Here is a 22911-nt window from a genome sequence, read left to right as displayed (position 1 = left end):
AGAGGCTGAAATCTGTAGTAGCATTGCGCTAATCTCACGACTAAAACATAAGGTAGTCTTAGGTACCTAGCTACAGCCAATTAAATAACACTAAATCCCATCTTTATATACTACGTCAGACCGGCAACTCGGAGTTTCTAATGTGGAGGTAAGGAGGTAAGGTGGAGGTTAGCTCTAGCTACGCTTATACATAGGTACTGAGTTAGAGTTCGCTAAACCCCTCATTAGTAGACATCGCGGTAACTACATCTACATTTACATCTGCATCTCATCACCACCATCCACAACCATCCACAACCATGGTCTACACAATAGTCGTGCACCTCCGCGCCAAGCCCGGCGCAGACAACATCGCCAAGTTGCACGCCAAGCTCAACGAGGCCTCCGCCATCTACTCCAAGGACCGGGAGACCATATCTTGGTTCGTCAGTAAGTACCTCCCTCCTCCCTCCCCCCTCCCCCCTCCCCTAAAACACACGCGTACGAATTTATATATTAAACACCACCAGTGCAATCGATCCACGACCCGCAAGAATTCACCATCGTGGAGCGCTTCGAGAACGAGGGGAGCCAGAAGTACCACCTGGAGAACCCGTACTGGAAGACCTTCGACCCGTTCGTGGTGCCTCTACTAGAGAAGCCCATGGATTTGCGACGGCACGAGGAGTTAGTTCCTAAGGCTGGCGAGGAGGCTTTGCTGGAATAGATGACTGAATGGTCATTTACTACCTAATGAAGCGGACTGGTTATTTATGGCTGCGCTATAGGTGGTTTTCATGTTTGCTTCACATGGGAGATAGAATGGGAGATAGATAGATCAGACATTGTCACGTATTCACATCTTATTTAAGTTAACATTATATCGCTTATATAGATAGCTCACTGAACGGGATAAACTCATAATAATAATTCCGCTCATGCATTCAAACTCATTCTCTGCCTATATCCAAGAAATACGTAGCCCGTTTATCACCTCCCAGAGTGCCCTTTAGGCATCTTCCTCTCCTCGAGCTCCTCTAAATCCTTCTTTTTATGGAAGTGTGGCGCGACCTCATTCAGCCAATGCGGTTTAATGGGCATGCAGCTGCGCATGTACTCTTTGTTGGTGAGCACCAACTCATAGTAGATTACCATCTTCTCCGGCGGATCTGACTTCATCAACACCGAGCTGGGGTGGATCCACACCGTTGTGTTATTCTTGACGGTTCGATAGCTGTCGCCGCTGCGCTGTAGCTTGGCTGCGTTCGGGAAGAAACCTGCGGTGAGAGCCTTTTTAATGGGCTCGATATTGGCCGAACCGCATGTAGACGGCGCTACTTCTACACGCTCGCAGAGCTTGGCAAGTTGATCGCGAACGTCCCGGGCACGGGTTAGAGAGCGCTGCTGTAGGAAATTCTCCCGCGACCAGATGGGAGAGAAGTCGCTATCGACCCACTGATTCCAGATATTAAGGAGCGTTAAATGATCGCCACCCTCCTTGACGGTGAAGCGGTTGCGGGCGCTGTCGGCATGTATCTTCTTGTCTTTCGGCCGGAAAAACAGGGCCGAAGCCTCGCTCAGCATTGATACAATTGACAAAACTTCGTCAACACATTTAAACTTGTCTGCGGCAAGAACAGCCTTCGCGAGCATTGGATCCGTAGGAAACTCGGCCATCTGCCTACCAACCTTGGTAAGCTCGCCTTTGTGGTTTAGGGCTTGTAGGGCGAAAAGTTGATTTAAAGCCCCAATTAAAGATTCGGTAGGGGGAGGATCCATGAATTCGAATTCGAGCAGTTGGTTAATGCCAAGCGACTTCAGTAATAGCACCACACTGTTCAGGTTGGTTCTTTGAATCTCCGGCGTGGTCGATTCATCCATTTCGTTCATGTAGGCATATCTAGTATACAGGCGAAAGCATTTGCCTGGGCCAACACGTCCGGCACGTCCACTACGCTGATTTGCAGAGGCTCGAGAACATGGTACAACGACGAGATTCGACATCCCTGTCGCTGGGTTATAGATGTTCTCCTTCACGTATCCCGGGTCAATGACGTATGTGATTCCGTCGATGGTCAAACTTGTCTCGGCGATATTGGTAGCAAGTACAACTTTACGAGCACCGTCCGGAGTGGGCTCGAAGATCTTGCTCTGGAGTTCTGAAGGCAGATTGGCATAGATGGGACAGACAATCAGTTCCTTTACTCGATTTCCAAGCTTCCTTGCGGTCTCTGTCAACTGTTGCTCTGCAGCTTCGATCTCATCTTGACCTGTCAAGAATACCAGAATGTCTCCTTTTCCTTGACTGGAATGAATTTGGAATATCGTTGTAATAGCAGCCGTTAAGTAGTTTGCTTCAGGTGCTGGGGTATAGTAGATGTCGACGGGGTACCTTCGTCCTGGAATGTTAAAGATCGGAGCGTCGTCGAAATACTGCGCAAACTTTTCGGCATTCATCGTAGCCGAAGAAATGAGCAGTTTCAGATCCGGTCGTTCCCTGGCTAAATCTTTCACTAAGGCAAGTAGAATATCGGTATGAACTGTCCGCTCGTGAGCCTCGTCAATCATCAAGGCCGAATAACCTGCAAGATCCGGCTCCGTCATGAATTCTCGAAGTAACATGCCATCAGTCATATACTTCAAAATAGTTTTATCGCTAGTAGCGTCTTCGAATCGAATGGAGTAACCGACTTCGTTGCCGACTTTGACTCCCATTTCTTCCGCGACTCGAGCTGCCACACTCATAGCAGCAACTCTTCGAGGTTGTGTACAACCTACTTTGAGACCACCTTTCGTATAACCGGCCTCGTGTAAATACTGAGGTAGTTGCGTAGTCTTTCCACTGCCCGTCTCACCAACAATGACTAAGATCTGGTGTTGCTCGAGAGCAGCAATAAATTCGTCTCGGTATTTGTATATTGGCAAGCTCTTTCGAGTTTCTTCGATCGATAATGCTTTCTTCTCCGCAGCTTCGATTTGCGCTTCCAAAAACCTCTGTTCTTTAGTTAATGTCTTCCCCTCCCCAGCTAATGTCGAGCCCATATTCCACTGAATGTACTGCTCGGGATCAAGAACAGGAGCATAATCTCCTTCGTACTCTCTTTCCGCCCTGTTAATCTGAGCCTTTGCCTTTTGTGTCTGCTCCCTTTCCCACTCCTCGTGTTCGGTAACAAACTTCTCCTGGCCGTATTCATCTCTTTCGACGTATCGTTTATATAGCGCCTCCTCTTTCCGTTTCCTGTCTATCTTGCCCTTCTCCGTGATATAATCTTCAGGCATATAATAACCATCACGATGGTCATCGATCCGCAATCGCTCTTCGGCTAATCGTAAAATTTCTCGGTTCTTCGCGAACTCGGCCTTTTCTCGCTCGGATAACCGTACACCACTGTTTAGTTCTGCTGTCTCCTCTGCGACTTGTTTCCGTAGTAATGCTAATCTTTCTGCCTCCCTCTTCTTTAGATAATCCTGTCTTGAGCGCTCCCGTAAATCTGGCATAGCAGCCCTGCTCGCAGAAAGTTCTTCGGCTAGACGCTGTCTTTCCCTTTCGGCCTTGCCTTCGCTCTTTGATTTGCCCCCATCTCGCTCCTTGAGACGCTTGGCGAAGGCTTCTCGCTCGGCAATGTCGCGCGCAGTATCGGAATCGGCACCGTCATCCTCTCCCTCCCGTTCATCATGACTTAACTTGACGCGCTTGGGGGCGGATTCTTTGAAATCGGGCTCTTCGTCGCGTCCGTCGTCCGAAGGTTCAGGCTCACTCCCTGGCTCCTCATCGCCCCATCTGTCATCAAAGTCATCCTCCGCGCGTTTTCGGATGGATTTCGTTTTTTGTCTATGCGAATCGCCACGTGGCGAACGACTGCGGCTACGACTCCGACTCTGAGTACGATGCGACTTGCGACGTGAATCACGATGAGAACTAGATTTTCCATTTTCGTCGCGACGCCTATGTTTGGACTTCTTCTCGACCTTTTGAGGGCCCACTTCACCCTCGTCCATAGGGATGAAGGCGTATCGTTTGTTGCTCATGACTGGTCTTCGAGGTTATGATAGTAGGCACCTAGATTAGGAGAACTTATATGGCGGCGGTGCTACTAATGAGCATGCGAATCCCGGCTAACGTTCCAGGACCAGAAGACGAGGCTCGCTCACATATGGCTGACACCGGGGCGTAGGTAGGGGGTAACAAAACTATTCGGGATTGTTTCGGAGAGGTTGGAGAATTAGTGCTGGAGATATGAGCAAGAAATGATAAACGTGCTAACCTAGGTAGGTATATGATGTAGTTGGAAGCTTGCCATAGTTGCCTTGTATTTTTTCCGGATTACGGATTACATCCTTTAGAGTCACTACGTACGAGATGACAGCCAATCACAGCTTCAATTATTGCCAAGCTAAACCCGCTTTTTAAAGTTGCAGGGCTTATCTTATCAAAGCGGGTTGAACACCTAGCTTAGAAATTCTTACCACGTTGACACGCTGGTATTTTTCAAGGGTAGACGGTTTATTTTATTAGTAGTATTCCGTATCTAACTTAGAGCTACGTCTCTGCATTTATTATTCTACTTGGGTACCTCTTACAACTTATACCTCATAACCCCAAGACACCACGTTGGCCAATTCCCATGTTGACTCTCTCTTCAATATCCATGGGAGAATTATCCTTCGGTGTTTTTCATACATAAAGCTTCCCGTACTTAATATTCTTTCTTGTTGGGTTTGATATACGATACCTATTTTCTTTGCAGTACTTAGCGGGCTTTCGCAAGCCGCCATTCGCTTGGTATGATGCTATTCCAGTGGGCAACCATTGGGTTGCTCTTTATTCTGGCGCAGCTCGCCTTTTGCGCTGAAGATTTCTATAAAGTACGTCCCTTTGAAGTTGTCTAGTAATTCAGTATTAACATGTAGTCATGATCAGATTCTTGGGGTAGACCGTCAGGCGACAGATAAGCAGATCAAGACGGCGTATCGACAATTAAGCAAAAAATACCACCCGGACAAGAACCCGTAAGTCAACGTACTATCTAAGCAAATAGTGATATAAATTAGTAGCTTATGCGATATCTAGAGGTGACTCTACAGCTGAAGACAAATTCGTCGAGGTCGCCGAGGCCTACGAGGCTCTAATCGACCCGGAGTCCCGAAAGATCTACGACCAGTACGGACATGACGGTCTGAAGCAGCGCAGTCAGGGGGGCGGACACCACCACGACCCGTTTGACTTATTCAGCCGATTCTTCGGTGGGGGTGGTCATTACCAGAGGGGACAGCCGCGTGGGCACAACATCGAGATCAAGGTCGGGATTTCCCTACGCGACTTCTACAACGGCCGGGATACGGAATTCCAGTGGGAAAAACAGCAGATTTGCGAGGAATGCGACGGGACGGGATCCCAAGACGGTGTTGTAGACACGTGTCATCACTGCGGCGGCCACGGTGTGCGCATTATCAAGCACCAGCTAGCACCAGGCATGTTCCAGCAGATTCAGACCACTTGCGATGCTTGCGGCGGCCGCGGTAAGACAATCAAGCATAAGTGCCCGGTCTGCGGCGGTAACAGAGTTATCCGCAAGCCTACTACCGTCTCGCTTAAGATTGAGCCAGGTACTGCCCGAGATGCTAGGATTGTATACGAAAACGAAGCCGATGCGAGCCCTGATTGGGTTGCTGGTGACCTCGTCGTCACACTCACCGAAAAGGAGCCCGATTTTGAGAACGATAACCCTGATCATGTGGATGGTACTTTCTTCCGGCGCAAAGGCAACGATCTTTTCTGGCAAGAAGTCTTATCTCTTCGGGAAGCCTGGATGGGCGAGTGGACCCGTAACTTAACGCATCTGGATGGCCACGTTGTGAGGTTAAGCCGGAAGCGCGGCGAGATCGTGCAGCCTGGCCAAGTTGAAACCGTGGAAGGTGAAGGGATGCCTATATGGAATGAGGACGGGGATTCGGTATACCACCAAACCCAATTCGGCAAGCTATATGTCGAGTATGTCGTAATCCTACCGGACCAGATGGAGTCCGGGATGGAAAAGGACTTCTGGTCCGTGTTCCAGAAATGGAGAGGCAAGGTCGGTGTAGACCTACAAAAAGATAGCGGCAGACCGGAAGGCGCCATACCTATAAAGGAAGAAAAGGACGAGCTGTAATGATACCTATAGAATATAGAGATGAAACATGTGAAAATATTGCACACATTGCACACATATAAGACGATAATGTGCTTACAGTCTCTGCACTGTGTGTGCGTGATCGATGAGTGCTCCAACTAACCAATCGAGTTGGAGATATTTCTTGTCGTATACGAAGCGAATATATTGTCTCACGGTGCGGCTGTTAAATAGGGGATAGGGTTACGTTAAATCGGGGTTACGCTTCCCCGGCCATATAAATAGTCGCCAACCCCAGGGGCCTACCCAGCTAGAATTCTTACTTCCTTTTTTATTTTTCCCCTCCCCCTTACTCTAGGTATAGCTTCCCCTGAAGAGTGACCCATCCCACCATGTCCCTCTCCAGGCGCACACTCGACGCCTTCTTGGGTCTCCTCTTCCCCTGGAACTTCTTACTAGTATCGGCAACGTGTCTTCCCAAGACCATACTCAGGCTCCTGCGCGAGCGCAAGTTCGCCGAACTGCTATCCCCCTCCAGATTAAAGGAAGCTTGGTTCAGCGATTTCTGGGGGGGCATCGCAGGGCCGAATATCAGGCGTGATGCCGCCGTGCGTATTATCCCGCTGCTGCAGGGCCGAGCTACGAAAGGGGCTGTGGTCGACGAACAGGTTGCCCCTGGGCTCGCTGGCACGGTCATCGAGGTCGGCGCCGGCTCTGGGCTCTGGGTCGATATGTACAGGGACATCGCCCAAGTGCGCGCAGAACCTGACGGCGCGGCTAGGCGGCGGAAAGTCGGTAGTACCGCTGCTGTCGACGGGCCTATCACGCGCGTATACGGCATAGAGCCGAACGTGAACCAGCACCCGGCGCTGCGACGGGCAATCGCCAAGGCCGGGCTCGAAGACGTATACCGGATCGTGCCGGTAGGAATCGAGGACCTAGACGACGCGACGAAATGGGACGGAGTCGTGGAGAAGGGCAGCGTGGACTGCATCGTGAGTATCCTGTGCCTGTGCAGCATCCCCGACCCAGAGAAGAATATCCGCGAGCTGTACCAGTACCTCAAGAAAGGAGGACGATGGTACATATACGAGCACGTGCGGTGCGAGAACAGCTGGTACATGAAGGCGTATCAACGTGAGTGTTTCCCTTCACTTCCCTTCCCTACCCACCTGCTAGATATAGCAAGCGCCGTACTAATCATCGGTGATCCACACAGGCTTGCTCAACGTGTTCTGGCCGCACTTCATCGGCGGGTGTCTGCTCTGCCGACAGACGGAGCAGACGCTGCGGGAGGCAGGGTCCTGGGAGAAGATCGACGTCGCTCAGCCCGTGACCGAGCCGTGGTATCAAGTTGTCCCACATAGATTAGGCGTTTTTACGAAGTAAATATATATATATATATATACTATAGAATAGGGAGAAATGGGCTGGACTGGTCTCAATTGGAACAACTACTCTCTTTAAACCATGATATCCTAGAGCGGTGCTGGGTAATAATACGTATAGGACCATCCGCGTTTAGACTAGAACGATATGATTTTAGATAGATACTCTCATTGAAACTACATTATAGTAAAAAAGACCATAGATATCTAATTGCCTGTGAAGTCAAGGTTGATACATGTGCAACTTAGATAGCTTCGTTTATCTATCGGAAAGGAGGACATCTGCTCGAGTGGTGTATGAGGTATTTATTTTATTGGGGTACAATCTTGTAACGCTATGTTAGTTTTCGTATGTTTTTTTTCATGCTCGTCAATCTTACTATTACTTGCTTCATATTTCCCTCTTAGCTACCTACACATAATAGTCGAAATCAATTACAGTTCACAAGAAAGTGTCATAATAGAGATAATTATATGTTCATTTTCCATCTGGAACGTCATGTTACTAAGGAGATATCTCTAATTTACAATTAAAGTGTCGTAACATTTATTGTTCATTCCATCATTACCAACCCAAAAAGCTCTTATAATCCCCTATGTGTCTCCTGATGTGTCCCCGCACTATTCCGGTGGTGATGTGCGTGGCCTCCATCATGTTCGACCACCGGCTCCCCGATGTGGGCACGTAGGGTAGAGGGGGGTACCTGAGCAGCGTCTGTGGGATCCTTGGCATAATTTCCACTTCCAACAACCATTAATAAATTTTATCCAAAATACGGAGTAGCAAGCCGAAAGGCGACAGTAGCGTACTTACGACTGGTAAGTCTTGTTGCCGCCGACGGTTCGAGAGTGGTCGAGGTCGCTATCGACTCTGGGGTCAAGCTTGTTGGCAATGTTGCTGCTGTGGGGGCCAGCGGTGTCGGGGGCAGGACCTGGACCAGAGTGGGCAGAGTGAGCTCCAGCCGCACCGTGGGTTCCAGTCGTGCCGTGGGTTCCGGTCGTACCGTAGGCCCCGGTCGTACCATGAGTACCGGTAGTACCATGAGTGCCAGTTGTGCCCTGAGTACCACTTAAACCGTGAGTTCCGGTCGTGTTGTAGGTGTCAGAAGGGCCACGAGTACCAGTAGTACCGTGATTTCCGGTTAGACCATGGGTACCGGTAGAAGAATGATTACCGCCTGCACCATGGTTACCAGCACCTTGTCCGTAGTTACCCGTGGTGCCGGTTGTACCGGTAGTAGAATCGTAACCGTGAGTGCCGGTAGTAGAGCCGTATCCAGCGCCAGCACCGGTGCCAGTGCTACCAAGGGTGTTACCCGTGGTGCCGGAAGGAGTATACCCTGCGCCAGTAGTTCCGGCAGTGCCAGAGCTTCCGTATGTGTTACCAGCAGTGCGAGAACCGTCTCGGTCCGAATCGACACGAGGATCAGCAGTGTTGGCTAGTCGAGAATTGTGGGGTCCAGTGACTCCTTCTCGGCCGCTGCCACCATAGTCGCCGGCGGTGTTGCCCGCAAAGCGGCCGTCTCGGTCTGAGTCAATTCGTGGGTCGGCAGCATTAGCTACACGAGAGTTGTGAGGTCCAGAAACACCTTCTCGGTGAGCACCGGTTGTGGTGGTGCCAGTGCTGCCATGACTGTAGTTGTCTCCAGAGGTGTATGCGTTAGAGCCACCAACGGTAGAGTTGGGCGCGGCACGGTTGTCACCTAGAACGAATGTTAGTGGCCTTTGATACGACAGCATCATGGGAATACGACTACATACGATCACTGTCGACTCTTGGGTCTGCGGCGTTGGCTGCTCGGTTGCCGTGGGGCCCGTTGGTACCCTCGGGGGCGCTGTTCTGACTGGTGTTGTTACTAGTGGAAGAAGAGTGGTGGCCAGTGACGGCTTCCTTAACCTTGTTAATTACACTAGACATATTGGATATTTGTAGAAATAGCTGGTAAATATAGATAGAGTAGTAAAGGGTATCAAGATTATCTTTTAACTTTTAGATAATAAGTAGTTGTTTGTTGGATGTTGTTATTGATGATAATGAAAAGAAAATTGTTGTAGAGATCTGGGATTGTCGACTTCTTATACTGATACGAAGGCAGCCTCGACATATATCCTCACCCTTTATTTCCAAGGCAGTCTCTTAATTGCCGCCATATTTCATCATCTGGAATCTCGATCAAGTATCGTAGCCTCTGTGTCCTAGATTACGCCTAAAGGCCAGACTTGTCCAATCAATACGAGATACGAAGCTACAAGACGATGTGAAAGTATCTCTGACTTCATCAATCGTCATCGCCCCTGATTGGGGATGCATGATCCTTGAAAGACGCCGTTGCTAAGCCTTCCCGCATCTATGCCGGACAAACCAAATCCGGAGGCTCATAAGAATGTCATAAGTAAAGTCTAGTGCCAGGTACTGTATCAAGCCTAGAGCTAGTGATACAGATCTTCACGCTTACCCCGTAACCCCTAGCCTTACTGGCCAGAAGGACGTCAAAAAGGTGGCGCACCTACCAGGATAATTGTTAGTAAAGGTGCGCCAGCTTTTTTCACGCTTTTCTGCTGGCTATCTCAGCTGCTTCGGCAAGTAGTGTGGCTTGCCCGCTGGCGTCATAGTAAACGTCCATATGATGTGGCGGTCATTTTCACAGATGCTACTGGTGGACAAGGAAATGACGATATGTGGGGGATTCATGTAGGGTACACTCTTTGGACAAAGCCAGATCCTTCACCTCTGAATGGGGTCTATTTTGTCGAGCGTGCGTAGCCCCTTACACTAGCATCCAAATTAAGGAAGATCCCGACGGGCCCGACCATCTTAGTGGTTTAGATTTGGGTCTTTGGTGTCCTTGCTCCAGTATGAAGTATATCTTGAATCATGTTGCCGACATCCGAGAGATCTTGTTATGTACAGGTCACTAGGATGTTCAATGTTATTTAGTGGAAATGTTACTTAAAACAGTTAATAAATATTGTATTGCTTTATTTATATAGCAAAATACAAATACGTTCGAAGATTCTAGCTTAACCTTTACTTAAATAGGTAATTTTAAATGGCAAAAGCCTTTTTAAAATAACAAAATATGTTTATAACTATACCTTGCCATAATATTTCGAATATCTTAATACATTGCTCTTTTAAGTAACATCTCCACCAAATAACATTGAACATCCTAGCGACTTGTAGAAGAAAGACTTGTTAGGGATTAAAGCCGTGGCTAGTGAGATCAAAGAAGTGTAAGATGTGGCGTCACCTTAGCCAATCCGCCACAAGGTCTCGACCCCCAACCCCTGTCGACTCCACTAAACACCGTCATAGACTTCCCCGTTACCAACTTCTCAACTTCTAGACTTCTAGAGACACCCTCTTTATGAGATCCCATCCAGTAGACAGGTAGAATGCCATATCCGTTTCATCTGCAGATAATTGCGGCATTTATCCATCATAAAATAGTGTCTATGCAAAATATCCGCTGATGAGTATAGACTATCTCTCATATAACTTACATCGGTATGATGTCAGTATCTCATTACGCATTGAAGGCATGAGGTTGTGACTGGCCAGCTGGCTTGGCAGAAACAATACACGATGTGACCCATCGATATGCTCAAGGTAGATCAGGGCCTATCTTCGTCTGAGGATTAGCACTTGGAATCATCTTAGACCATACCGTAGCAGTGTGTGATCCGTAGCCTGTTGCTATTTACGAGGAAGAGGTATCATTTACTCCACCAACCTACGAGATACTTCGCATCTAGTCGCATGGAAATTTCAATGGAAAATATCAAGATTATTGTTTCATTACTAATTGGGTATCTTTCTTGGGTATCTTTCATGGTGCTATTGCGTGCTCCAGCTCAATATCATTAAAGATCGTTAACCACAAGCAGTATCCTAAAAACATCCGATAATGCTAACCAGAAGCCTCATTCTCATAAAATCGGTAATTAAACTATAAAAAAAAAATCCAGGATTTTAGACTAAACCATGCGCCAGGGTGACTAGAAAAGGACTCGGTGTAATGTCTCTCGAATCAGAAATGTAACGCGTCTTATAGAGTAGGCGATATAGGGTCCTGCCTTTATTTCGAGTATATCTTAGACGCGGGAACCACGCCATCTTCGTCGACGGTAAGCTCGAGCCTCGTGATCTCGGACCCAGACGATACCGACGATTGCTGAGACGAGCCAGCAAATAGCAGACAAGAAGGAGAATGCGATGATAGCTTTCCATTTTCCGCACTGATCACCGCGGCGGAAGGAAACATTATCCCAGTCGAAGACGTATCCGCAGCCGCCATCGAGATACTGCTCGAATGATTAGAACCACGTCCTCCATAGCGATCATGTAGGGTGACTTACATTAACTAGCAGACCGAAGGCAACGAACCAACAAATAGAAATGAGAAGGTCGACAGGCCAGTGAACGAAGCTACCGGCGAACGGGAAGAGCCAGACGATGGAAAGGAAAATGGCGAGACCAGCTACCACTTCGGTGTAGATGAAACGGCCCTGGTCCCAACTGTCGGTATTTTTGACGGCATGGAGATACTGCCCGTTGATTCCAGCGACAATAGCTCCAAACGCCAACTCCGCAAGGCGGAGGATCATGGAGAAGATGTCTGCCAAGATCATCTTGATTGTATGTAGACGACGATGCCTTATTAGAAACCGGCTTGTAGGCACTTATGGGAAGATAGGATGCTCAGCCAATGATTTATGGTGATTATATTCTAAATGAAGAGAGGCCAAGTGAGACACTTGTTAGGCAGCTAGGTTAATCAGGTATTTATTTACATGGCATTTTGAGCTGTTCGATCTGAGCCACGACTTGGGCTGCTAGCGTATGACGACGCAACCTGAGTTGTCTAGGCCGGCATCATGGTATCTTTGGGTTGGAGACCCTGTTCTGCCTGTCCCGAACAAAGGCAATACTACCTTGGCTCGTGGCTCGTGGAATTAAATGTTTACAACCAGCAAATGCACACGCAAGACACGACGAAATGTTTGATCCTTGTTGCGGATCGGTCAATCACCCCAGAATCTGTAATAAGAACATGGCTTCAACCTTGTTGGGTTTGCTAAGAACCAATACAGTGAATAAAGTAAATGTCATGTGGCTTGGGGATTCAATCCGGTTCTTTCGAGAATTGCGTGGAAAGTTGTGGTCAAGCAAATCACCAGTTGTGTGCCGCGTGTTGCGTTGTCAAGAAGATGAGGTCATACAAGTAAATTGGTGTCCCTGAATACATTAGGTACCTATACGCTGACATAATCGGTAAGGCTCAGCCACAAGTAAAAGGCGAAGCCCCGCGTTGACGCGGCCAAGCAGCCACGGAAGCAGCAAAAGGTTAGGTATTTGGTAACAGATTTTATTCTATTACATTTTATATGCCGGACAGACATTTGTCTGACAAAACTCCTCTAGGCTCAGGTAAGGATTGATCCGAGATACTTCAAAACAGGGGGGCTTCCCACATGTTCTGAAAGTACTTTCAAACACCCCTAAAATCTATACCTTTTCTAGTAATTTTCAAGCCTCGAATAACCTCCTTATTGGCTCGGAAACTATCCTTAATCTTGCCCGTTTCCTTAATTATACTATACCCCACTTAGAGGTTTAGGTAGGCTTCTTGCTACTTATTCCTCCTGTATAAGACTACGTCCACTTGGTTGGTACTTGTGTCGCGGATAACCAGCTGCTCTCCATGCCTCAAGGCCAGTTAAAATCCGCTTTAGCCTGCTGTTGTTCGCCCAGTATTGGATGTGGAAAATCGCCGTTCGGAATATTTTAAACTGTTCCAAATCGATCAAGCCAAATACTGAAATTAATTTTATAATATAATAACGAGGACCATGGTTTTCTACTACGTCTCTCCACATAATGTAAATGTGTGCAAGGTATGGCATGGCGCCGACGATAAATACTATGTCCTGATCCCCAAGTATCGGCCAGGTCATATCTAAAGATATGCGGCCGCTAATAAAATATTGGTTCTCAGCTACTAAGATATGGCCCAGATGGCCATTTGATTCCATAATCAAGTACGGAAGGCAAACGGTACCACTCATCGCGCTTTTGAATGCCTTATAACTTGAGTTGTCTATATTATATACCCTTCAGGCAGGGATATATTCATTATTATATCTAAAGAGTATATCAGGCCTCGGGTTATGCAACGTACTGATCCCCGCTTGCGGTGGTAAGAGGGCATACTGGAACATCTGCCGACTGTAATATTTAAGTAAAGGAGAAGGAGAATCATCAAACCAGATTCGACGCCTGAGATCTAAAGCAGTAATAAGAGAGTCTAGTATCTCGCTATCGTATAGCGTTCTCATAGCAATGCCTACATATTCGGCATGTATGCTACGTATATGTCGCTTTTAGATTGGGATAATGATGATGATAACGTTTACGTTTATTGGTCTGCTATATTTACTTGCGTAATTATAGCGGCGTATTTTTGGCGTTTTAAACGTTTAAAGTATTCTTTTAAAAGGGAATAAAGCTAAAGTATTACCTGATATAAAAAATCGATAAAAAAAAGTATAATAGTTTTATAAAATATTATGGTTGTTTATAACCGGTAATTAATAAGGTTTAATTTTGTTTATTTTTAATAATAAAACTTATTTTAAGCTTTATTTTATGGTAAGTTTAATTATTGTTATTTTTAACGTAAAAGTTAATTTTTTAAAAAAACTATTCGAAATTTCGATATTTTATAAATTTAAACGTATATTTTAAAAATCTTTTTAATAGTTTTAATTTAAGTAATTTTTTTTATATTATTTTATATTTTATAAAATGTTTTTTATTTATATTTTTATTATATTAATATAATTTATTGCGTTTAAAGTATTTAAATTTTACGTAATAAGTTATAAAGTTTTTATAGTTATTTTATTTAATAATAAATTTATAAAATATAAAGCGTATTAATTTTAGTTTTTTAAATAATATATGCGTTATATATAATTTAAATTTTTTATATTTTTTTAAGCTTTTTTTAATTTATTAATTTTTATATAAATATTAGCGTTTTTTTTTATTTATTTATTTTAAATATATAAAAATAAGAAATTTATTTAATATATAATTTTCTAATTTTAATTTAGTTTTACGTTTTATTTTTTTATTTGTTATTTTATTTCCTAATATTTTTATATATTCGGGAAATTATTATATTAATTAATTTTTTAATTTTTTAATTATTTTTTAAAAATTTAATTTAACCTTTTATATATTATCCGAAAGATATCCGAGGAGTTTTAAAATAGTTATTATATTATTAAAATAAAAATAAAAAATATTTAATAATTTTATAAAGATTTATTTAAACGTTTTTTATATAGTTTTAATTTTTATATTAAATATTTTTATTTATTTAAAAATATTATATTATTTATTTACGATTTAAGTTTATAAATATGTAATTTATTTTTAATTTATTACTTTATTTTTTAATTTATTTAAATATATTATTATATATTTTAATAAAATATTGTTTAATTAAATATAATATATATTTTGATTAAATTTTTTATTATTTAAAATTAATAAAAATTACGTTTTTTATATTTAATTTATAAATATTAATTTTAAGCCGGATAATATTATTATTATTATTTATTATAATTATATATGTTTTAAAAACGTTAAATAAGTTATTAACTTATTTTTTTTATTTTAAAACAATAGATTAAATTATTTAATTAAAAGGTATAAAACGTTTAATTTACATAATCATATTAATAATTTAAATCAAATTTATTTAAAAAAGATTTCTACTAGTAAAAAGCTTAATTTTTAATATAAAATTTCGATATTTATAATTTTTTAAACAAATAATATTACTTTTATTATTATTTTAATTATTAAATTAAAAAATCTTATATATTATTATTTTCAAATATTAATTATATTATTTTTACATTTAATTGTTAATTTATAAAAATTTAACTATTAAATTTTTATTTTATATATAATTAAAAAAAAACATATGCCGCGGTTATTTTTACTATAAAAACTAAAAGTATATTTAAATATATTTTATTTAATCTTTTTAAATATTTTATTATTTTTAATATTTTAAATGTTTATATTTTTATATAAGGTAAAAAAAATAATTTAAAATTAAAAAAAAATTTTAATTATTTTATTATATTATTAATTGGTTATATTTAAAAGTTATTTATTTTTACTAGGTTTATATATTTATATTATTTATAAAAATATATAAATTTATATTTTTTTAAAAAAAAAATAATAGCGTTTTTAATTTTTTATTTAAGGATATTTATTACGTTTTTAATTAATAAGTTTATAGTTTTAACAACAGTAAATTTTATTTAAAAAAAAGCTATATTATTTACATAATTAAAACATATTATACAATTGTTTTAGTTTAAAAAAAGTTTAATATAAAATATTAAAAAAAATTGGTAAAATCGGGGAGTTTTAAAGGATTTTACAAGAAAAAAATTTTATAAAAATCGATTTATTTTTTAAATAAATTAAAATTAATTTATTTATTATAAAAAATTTAATTTAATAAATTATTTTTAAAAATTAATTTTATTTATAAAAGTAAAAAATTAATTTTTTTTTAAATATTATATTAAAAATGTTAAAAATATTTATAATTAATAAAAACGTTTTAAATTTATTTATAAAAGTTTTTTTTATATTATTTATAATATATATTATTAAATTTATAATTAATTATTTGGAAAATGTTTTAAAATATTAAAGGTTAAATAGTTTAAATATAATAATTAACGTAATTATATGGTAAATTACGATCTTTTTTAACTTTTTATTTAAATAAAATAAAAGAAATATTAAATGTTAAAATTTTATTAATATAAGGTTTTTTTTACTAGTTTTTAATAATATAATTATATTTATTATTTAAAAGGTTATTAAATAGTATTTTATTCGTACGTTTACTTTATAAAAAATATAAATCTTTTTTTTAAAAATAAATTAAATATATTTAAATAAATATATTAATATTTTATTTTTATTTAAAAACGTATTTATAATTTAAATATAAAAAGTTTTAATTTTATAAAAAATAATTATAAAATTTTATAAAATAGGTTTTATTTTATTAACCATAAAAGGTTTTTATAAGTTTAAAATATTATTTCTTATAATATTAAATGTTAAAATTATATTTTTAAAATATTTAATTTTTTTAATTATATTATTTATTATTTGGTTATTTAAACTTTTAATAAAAGAAATTTTAAATTTATTACTTACTTTATATTAATTAACTAATTTAAAAATATTTTTAAATATATTTATATTTTAAATTATATTTATTTAATAAACTTTTTTAATTATTTTTATTATAAATTTAAATTATTTATTAACTTTTTATTAAACATTTATATTAATTATTTTATTATTTTTATTACGTTTACTTTTTTATTAGTTTTTTTACATTTATTATTTTATTATAAAATATTAAAACTTATATTTTTTTTCTTTATTTTTATACCTTTTAAATATTAATTAAAAAACTTTATTAATTTATTTACTATTTCTTTTATTTTTTCTTTTATATTAACTTTATTTAAAACGATATAAACATATATATAAACTAATTATATAAATTTAAAAATATTATTAAAATTTATTTTTAACTTATTTAACCTTATATTTTTTACCGGTATTATTAATATATAATATATAATTATTTAATAATTTATTAAAATATTAATTTATTAATTAACTCTTTTTACAATACCAAAAATATTTATAAATATTAAATTTAATATATTTTTTTTATTATATATTATTTAATTACAATATACCAGTTTAAAATCTTACATTTTTACCTAAATTATTATTTTTTTATTTAAGCTATTATATCGTTTATATATAAGCTATTATATTTAATATATTACGTTAAAATCTTTTACAATAAAAACTTTTTCGGAAAAATTCCAACTTTTTAAAAAGTTAAAAATTTTATTATTATTATTAAAACTTTTATATATATTATAAAAAATTATATCGTTTACTTTTATTATACATAAAAAATTATATATAAAAAATTTAAACTAAAAATATTTTAAATCTTTTTTAACAAAAATAAAAATTTAAAATTATTTAATATTTTAATTATTAATTAATATAAAAATATTATATTTAAAATAATATTTTATTATACATTTCTTTATTTTTTTATTAATATTTATAAATATTTTTTATAAAAAAATTATATTAATTTTTATTTTTTACGCTTTTTTAAATATTATATTTTAATTAAAACTTTTAACGTATAAGTTTATTTAAAATATTATAAACTTTTTTACGTTATATTTATTATAACCTCCGCTTTTATATTACTTATAACAATAAAATATCCTTTTATTAATTAAATTAAAATAATTATTTTACATTAATAAAAAATCCAAAATTAATTATAACCTTAAAACCTCACTATTAAATATTAAATATTAAATTTATAAATTTATTAAAAAAAAATATATTCCAAAAATAAATTATTTATATTTATATAAATTAAGCTAATTTTTTCGCAAAAGATTCTTTTTTTTTAAAAAAAATTTAAGTTTAAAAATCTTAAAATTAAAAAATAAAAATCCCCTGCTTTTTCGTTTTAAATCAAATAAATCCATATTTATATCTTTTTATCCGAAAATAATAAAAATATTATTTAAAAATTTTGCAAAATATTTTTTAATATTTATTATAAAACCCTTATAAACTATTTAATAATTTTATTTATTAAATTACTAAATAAAAATTAATTAATTTTTTATAAAATAAAAAAGTTTTTTTTTTTATTAAATAAATTTAATTAAATATACCGAAAAATCTATAAAATATAATTTTTTACAATTTATATATTTAACCAATTTTTTATATTTACTATTAAAAACTATTTTATAATTTATACCGTAATTAATATATTTATAACTTTAAATATAAAATTATAAATTATAAAAATTTTAACATTTAAAATATTATATAATTTAAATTTTTTAATTAAAATATTTAACCAATTTAAAACTAAAAAATTTAAAACCAATTTTAATAAATATAATAAAAAATATTATTTAATTTTTTATTATTAAAAATCTTTTATTAAAATTGCTGGAATATATAAGGCTGATAAATTAGGTAGCTGGTAATATGCCCATATCCGTGGCTTATATATAATAAATATACTTATTTAGCCTTTTTAATAAATAATATAATAATATAATTAATATATATTTTATAACCTGCATTTAATTATAATAAGTTATGAGCCTGGAAGTTTATAATTTAAATTATATAAATAATTATTTAATTATTTAATAATTATTATATTATTTAAACATATTTAACTTAAATTATTACAACTTTTACTATGTAATTAAATAAAAAGCGGTTTTATTTTTTTAAAATCCCTTTTTTTTTAATATATAAAAAAATAAATTATTCAAACTAATAATATTAAAGCTATAATAGCAGAAAATCTTTAATCTTTTTATATAATTTCTTTATTATTAATATTAATAAAATTATTTATAGGATATTTTTAAATTAAAACGTTTAATAAATTAATAATAATATTAAAATTTATTTTATTTTAATAAATATATATTATAATTATATTAAAATTTTTAATATAACGTTAAAATTAATAATATAAAATTATAAATATAAAATAAAACTAATATTATTTTAGTAACAAATTTTAATTATTATTATTAATAAAATAAATAATATAGTACAGTATAATCTTAAAAAAAGGTTATTATAAAAACCATTATTTTTTAAATATTTAAATAAATAAAATTTCTTACATTTTATTAAAGAATTTAAACAATTATAATAAAAAGATTTTTTAGAAAATATTTACTTTAAAAATATAAATTATATATTTAATTTTATATTTATTAAACTATATTTATTAAATTTAGGTAAAATATTTTTTATATTTATATTATTAAATTTAAACGTTAACTATTTTAGCTTTAAAATTATTATTTTATTTAATTTATTAAAAAAATCCAAAATTATATTAAAAATAATTATTTTTAAATTATTAAATAAAAAATAAATTAATTATTTTAAATAAGTTTTAACTTTACTTATAAATTTTTTAAATTATTATTTAAAAAATTATTTTATAATAAAATAAATTTATAAAATAAAATTTATAAGGTTTATTATACTATTAAAAAATAATTTTTAATTTATTAATAATAGTTATAAAAATAAAAGGGGATAATTTAATTTTAAATAATATTATTTAATTAAATTTAACGAATAAATAGTTAATATTTAAACAAAAAATATTAAATTATTTAATAATTTAAAATTATAAAAAAATATTCTTAAGAAAAATAAATAAAATAATTTTAAAAGAAGATTAAGGCTTTACGCCAATTAAATTGCGTAAAAAGATTAAGGTTTAATAAGATAAATAAAATAAAATTTGCAACTATATTAAATATTGTTTAAAAGAAAATTTCAAAAATATGGTAGTAAATAAAATAATTATAGTCAAAATTTGAAAAATCTTAAAAAAAAAGTATAAATTATAAGGTAATATTATATTTTAAAATTTAATATTTAAATAAAATATTATATTATTTAATATTAAAGGTTTTATAATTACACTATTATTAAAATTATACTAAATTTAGTTTAATTTTAAAAAATTAAATAAAATTTATACTATTAATAAACCATACTTAATTAATAAATTTCTTAACATTTTAAATTTAGAATATAATATATTTTTTATTACTTTTTTTTAAAGTTATAATATTATCCCAATTTAAAATAATAATAATTAAATTATTAAAATTATAATTATTATAAATAATATTATTAAATTAATATAATAAAAAAAGCAAACGTAAAAAATTAAGAATAAGGATATTAAATATGCCTTTATTAACCATTTTAATAAGTTTAATAATAAATATAAAGATAATCTTATATATATTTATTATATAATTATAAAACGTTAAACGATAAGTTATAATTTAGCGGAATATTTTTAGGAATACTTTAAAAAATATTTTAAAAGTTAACGTGGCAGATTTAAAAATAAATTTAAAAAGTTTAAGATTAATAAGGATAATGGCGTAATAGTTGTATTATTTTATTAAAATAATACCAATATATTAATAATCTTTATTACCACTATTACGTTTATAACATTTAGGAAATTATTAATTAAATTATTAATTAACCCCTTAAAGTTAAATATTTTATTAAAAATTTTTTAAAATTATTTATCCGGGAAATTACAGTAAAATATACTTATAACAAAGGTATAAAATATATTATTAAAACTTACCAATTTTATAATTATTTTAATATTAAATTTTATTTTTATAGATTTATTAATTGATAATGTTTTAATAATAATAAGATTTATAATAATAAATAAGTTTAAAGTAAAGGAATTAATTGTTAAATTAAAAAAGGTTATAATGGTTAATAATAGTTATAGTTAAATAAATTATTATAATAAAACTTTATTCATAAATTTATACCCGTATAAAAACCTTTACATTTATAATATCGGTAAAAAGACCATTATATTTAAATTATAAAATATTATTATTTTTTAAATTATTATTAACAAATAATTTAAAAAAGTTAGAATTACAAACGTAATTTATTGCTTTAATTTTATTTATAACCTTATTTTAGTTTTATAATTTACTTAAAAAGATATTAAATTTCTATTTTGATAAAACTTAGCGTATAATATTAAAAGTAAAAAGGTATTTTTAATAACAATTAAAACAAATAGTTTATATATAATTAATTAAAAAAATAATAATTTTAATATAATAAACCTTAATATGACTCTTTACTCTTACTTTATTTTTAACTTAACCTTAAAAATATAATATAAAAAATTAAATTACTTAAATAATTAAAATTTTAAAAAATTAATAAATATATTTATAAATATTAAACCTTTAAAAAAATACTATCTTTATAAGATTTACATAAAAAATAAAATAAATAAGAAATTTTATATAAATATATTAAAATAAGGTATTTATAAATTAGAATTATTATACCTAAATAAAGCAAATATATTTATAAATATTATAAGCGTTAATAACAATAAAGATTAATTAATTATTATATATAATTATTTACATATAATATAAATTATACCATTAAAAAACCTTAAAGATTAACTATTAACATTTAAAGATTTCTTAAAATAATAGAAAAGACTTAAACGCTATTATTATATTGTTATTTTAAATATTTTAAGTATATATATAAATAATAAGTTTAAACAATATTATTAATAAAAAGATATAATTATTTAATATATAACTATAAGGTAATTATAATTTAAAAACTTTATTAAAAATATTATAAATAAATTAAAAAATAAAATTAAAACAATATTAATATAAATATATAGCAATAATATATTTAATAAATATTAGCTTATTATTGTATAAATAATAACATATTTAATGAATAAATTATTTTATAACGTCTTAAATAAAACCTTTTATAAGGTTTAATATAATAACCTTTTAAATTTAATTTATTTAATTATAATTAAAATTAACGGTTATTATTTAAAAAATTAAAAATCAAATATATTTTAAAATAAAATTATAACATATAAAATATTAAAATATAAAAATAATAATATATATATTTATAAAATATTATTAATAAACTTTAATAAAATTACTAACGTTAATAATATTATATTTAAAAAAAAATACCTATATATATTTATTAAAAACCTTATAACGTTAAAAAAACGCCTAAAATTATTATTATTATTACTTTTATACCTGTTAACAAATCAACTAAAATTAATTAAATTTATCCGGAAATTACCCCATATTTATCCTACCCTTGTAACAAACCTTACTACGTTTAATTATAATATTTTACGCCGTTTAAACCTTAATATATAACCTATAATAAAGGAATCTTATAATGTTTTAAACTGTGGCATATGTTTAAAAACCCTTGTAAATAAAGAAAGACAATAACTTAATTAATATGGAAGTAATTTATTACATAATTTACCTAAATATAATTTTAAATAATAAATAAATGTTATATTATTTAATAAATATTAATTAAAAATAAATAAAGTTTTTTAATATATTATATATTTAATTAATATAATAATAATAGTTATTAAATTTAAACTTAAATTGTATAAAAAGGTTAAATATAATTTTAAATAATACTAATAATATAAAATTATAAGTATTAAATATTAATTATTAATAAATAATTATATATAAATATTATATAAGTTATTTATAAAACATAAGTCATTATTTGGCAAATAATTATATAAAATTAAAAAAGGCTTAAATAATAAAATTACTTAATATAAAGTTAAATAAATAATTAAAAAATTCGAATAAATCGAAAAACTAAA

General features: G+C 32.9%; 6 protein-coding genes across 6 annotated transcripts; 3 read left to right on the top strand and 3 right to left on the bottom strand.

The window, feature by feature from the left end:
- The first annotated feature begins 5 nt into the window (after positions 1 to 5).
- F4817DRAFT_348856 (uncharacterized protein) lies at positions 6 to 934 on the top strand. Its single transcript, XM_049304745.1, has 2 exons — positions 6 to 429; positions 510 to 934. Exons 1-2 carry the CDS (start codon positions 300 to 302, stop codon positions 704 to 706), a joined length of 327 nt encoding a protein of 108 aa, XP_049155480.1. The 5' UTR covers positions 6 to 299; the 3' UTR covers positions 707 to 934.
- Positions 935 to 3794: 2860 nt separating this feature from the next.
- Positions 3795 to 4293, bottom strand: F4817DRAFT_348853 (uncharacterized protein; the record flags this gene model as incomplete). The annotated part of the gene is made up of 1 exon (XM_049304744.1): positions 3795 to 4293. A coding segment is annotated over exon 1 (189 nt), but the record flags the coding sequence as incomplete, so codon positions are not given.
- A 143-nt stretch (positions 4294 to 4436) lies between these two features.
- On the top strand, positions 4437 to 6414 carry F4817DRAFT_348852 (DnaJ-domain-containing protein). Its single transcript, XM_049304743.1, has 3 exons — positions 4437 to 4845; positions 4901 to 4989; positions 5051 to 6414. Exons 1-3 carry the CDS (start codon positions 4765 to 4767, stop codon positions 6129 to 6131), a joined length of 1251 nt encoding a protein of 416 aa, XP_049155478.1. The 5' UTR covers positions 4437 to 4764; the 3' UTR covers positions 6132 to 6414.
- A 5-nt stretch (positions 6415 to 6419) lies between these two features.
- On the top strand, positions 6420 to 7725 carry F4817DRAFT_348851 (S-adenosyl-L-methionine-dependent methyltransferase). Its single transcript, XM_049304742.1, has 2 exons — positions 6420 to 7229; positions 7312 to 7725. The coding sequence occupies exons 1-2, from the start codon at positions 6485 to 6487 to the stop codon at positions 7479 to 7481; spliced, it is 915 nt and encodes a 304-aa protein (XP_049155477.1). The 5' UTR covers positions 6420 to 6484; the 3' UTR covers positions 7482 to 7725.
- A 565-nt stretch (positions 7726 to 8290) lies between these two features.
- Positions 8291 to 9398, bottom strand: F4817DRAFT_361284 (uncharacterized protein; the record flags this gene model as incomplete). Its single annotated transcript, XM_049306387.1, has 3 exons — positions 8291 to 8436; positions 8638 to 9183; positions 9242 to 9398. The coding sequence occupies 3 exons, from the start codon at positions 9396 to 9398 to the stop codon at positions 8291 to 8293; spliced, it is 849 nt and encodes a 282-aa protein (XP_049155476.1).
- A 2177-nt stretch (positions 9399 to 11575) lies between these two features.
- Positions 11576 to 12112, bottom strand: F4817DRAFT_361283 (marvel domain-containing protein; the record flags this gene model as incomplete). Its single annotated transcript, XM_049306386.1, has 2 exons — positions 11576 to 11785; positions 11840 to 12112. 2 exons carry the CDS (start codon positions 12110 to 12112, stop codon positions 11576 to 11578), a joined length of 483 nt encoding a protein of 160 aa, XP_049155475.1.
- Between the last annotated feature and the right edge of the window lie 10799 nt (positions 12113 to 22911).

This window comes from Daldinia loculata, assembly GCF_022478755.1.
Source record: "Daldinia loculata strain CBS 113971 unplaced genomic scaffold F4817scaffold_61, whole genome shotgun sequence".
Lineage (NCBI taxonomy): Eukaryota > Fungi > Ascomycota > Sordariomycetes > Xylariales > Hypoxylaceae > Daldinia > Daldinia loculata.
Note: the sequence above shows the minus strand (reverse complement) of the source record. Positions and strands in the feature narration are given on the sequence as shown.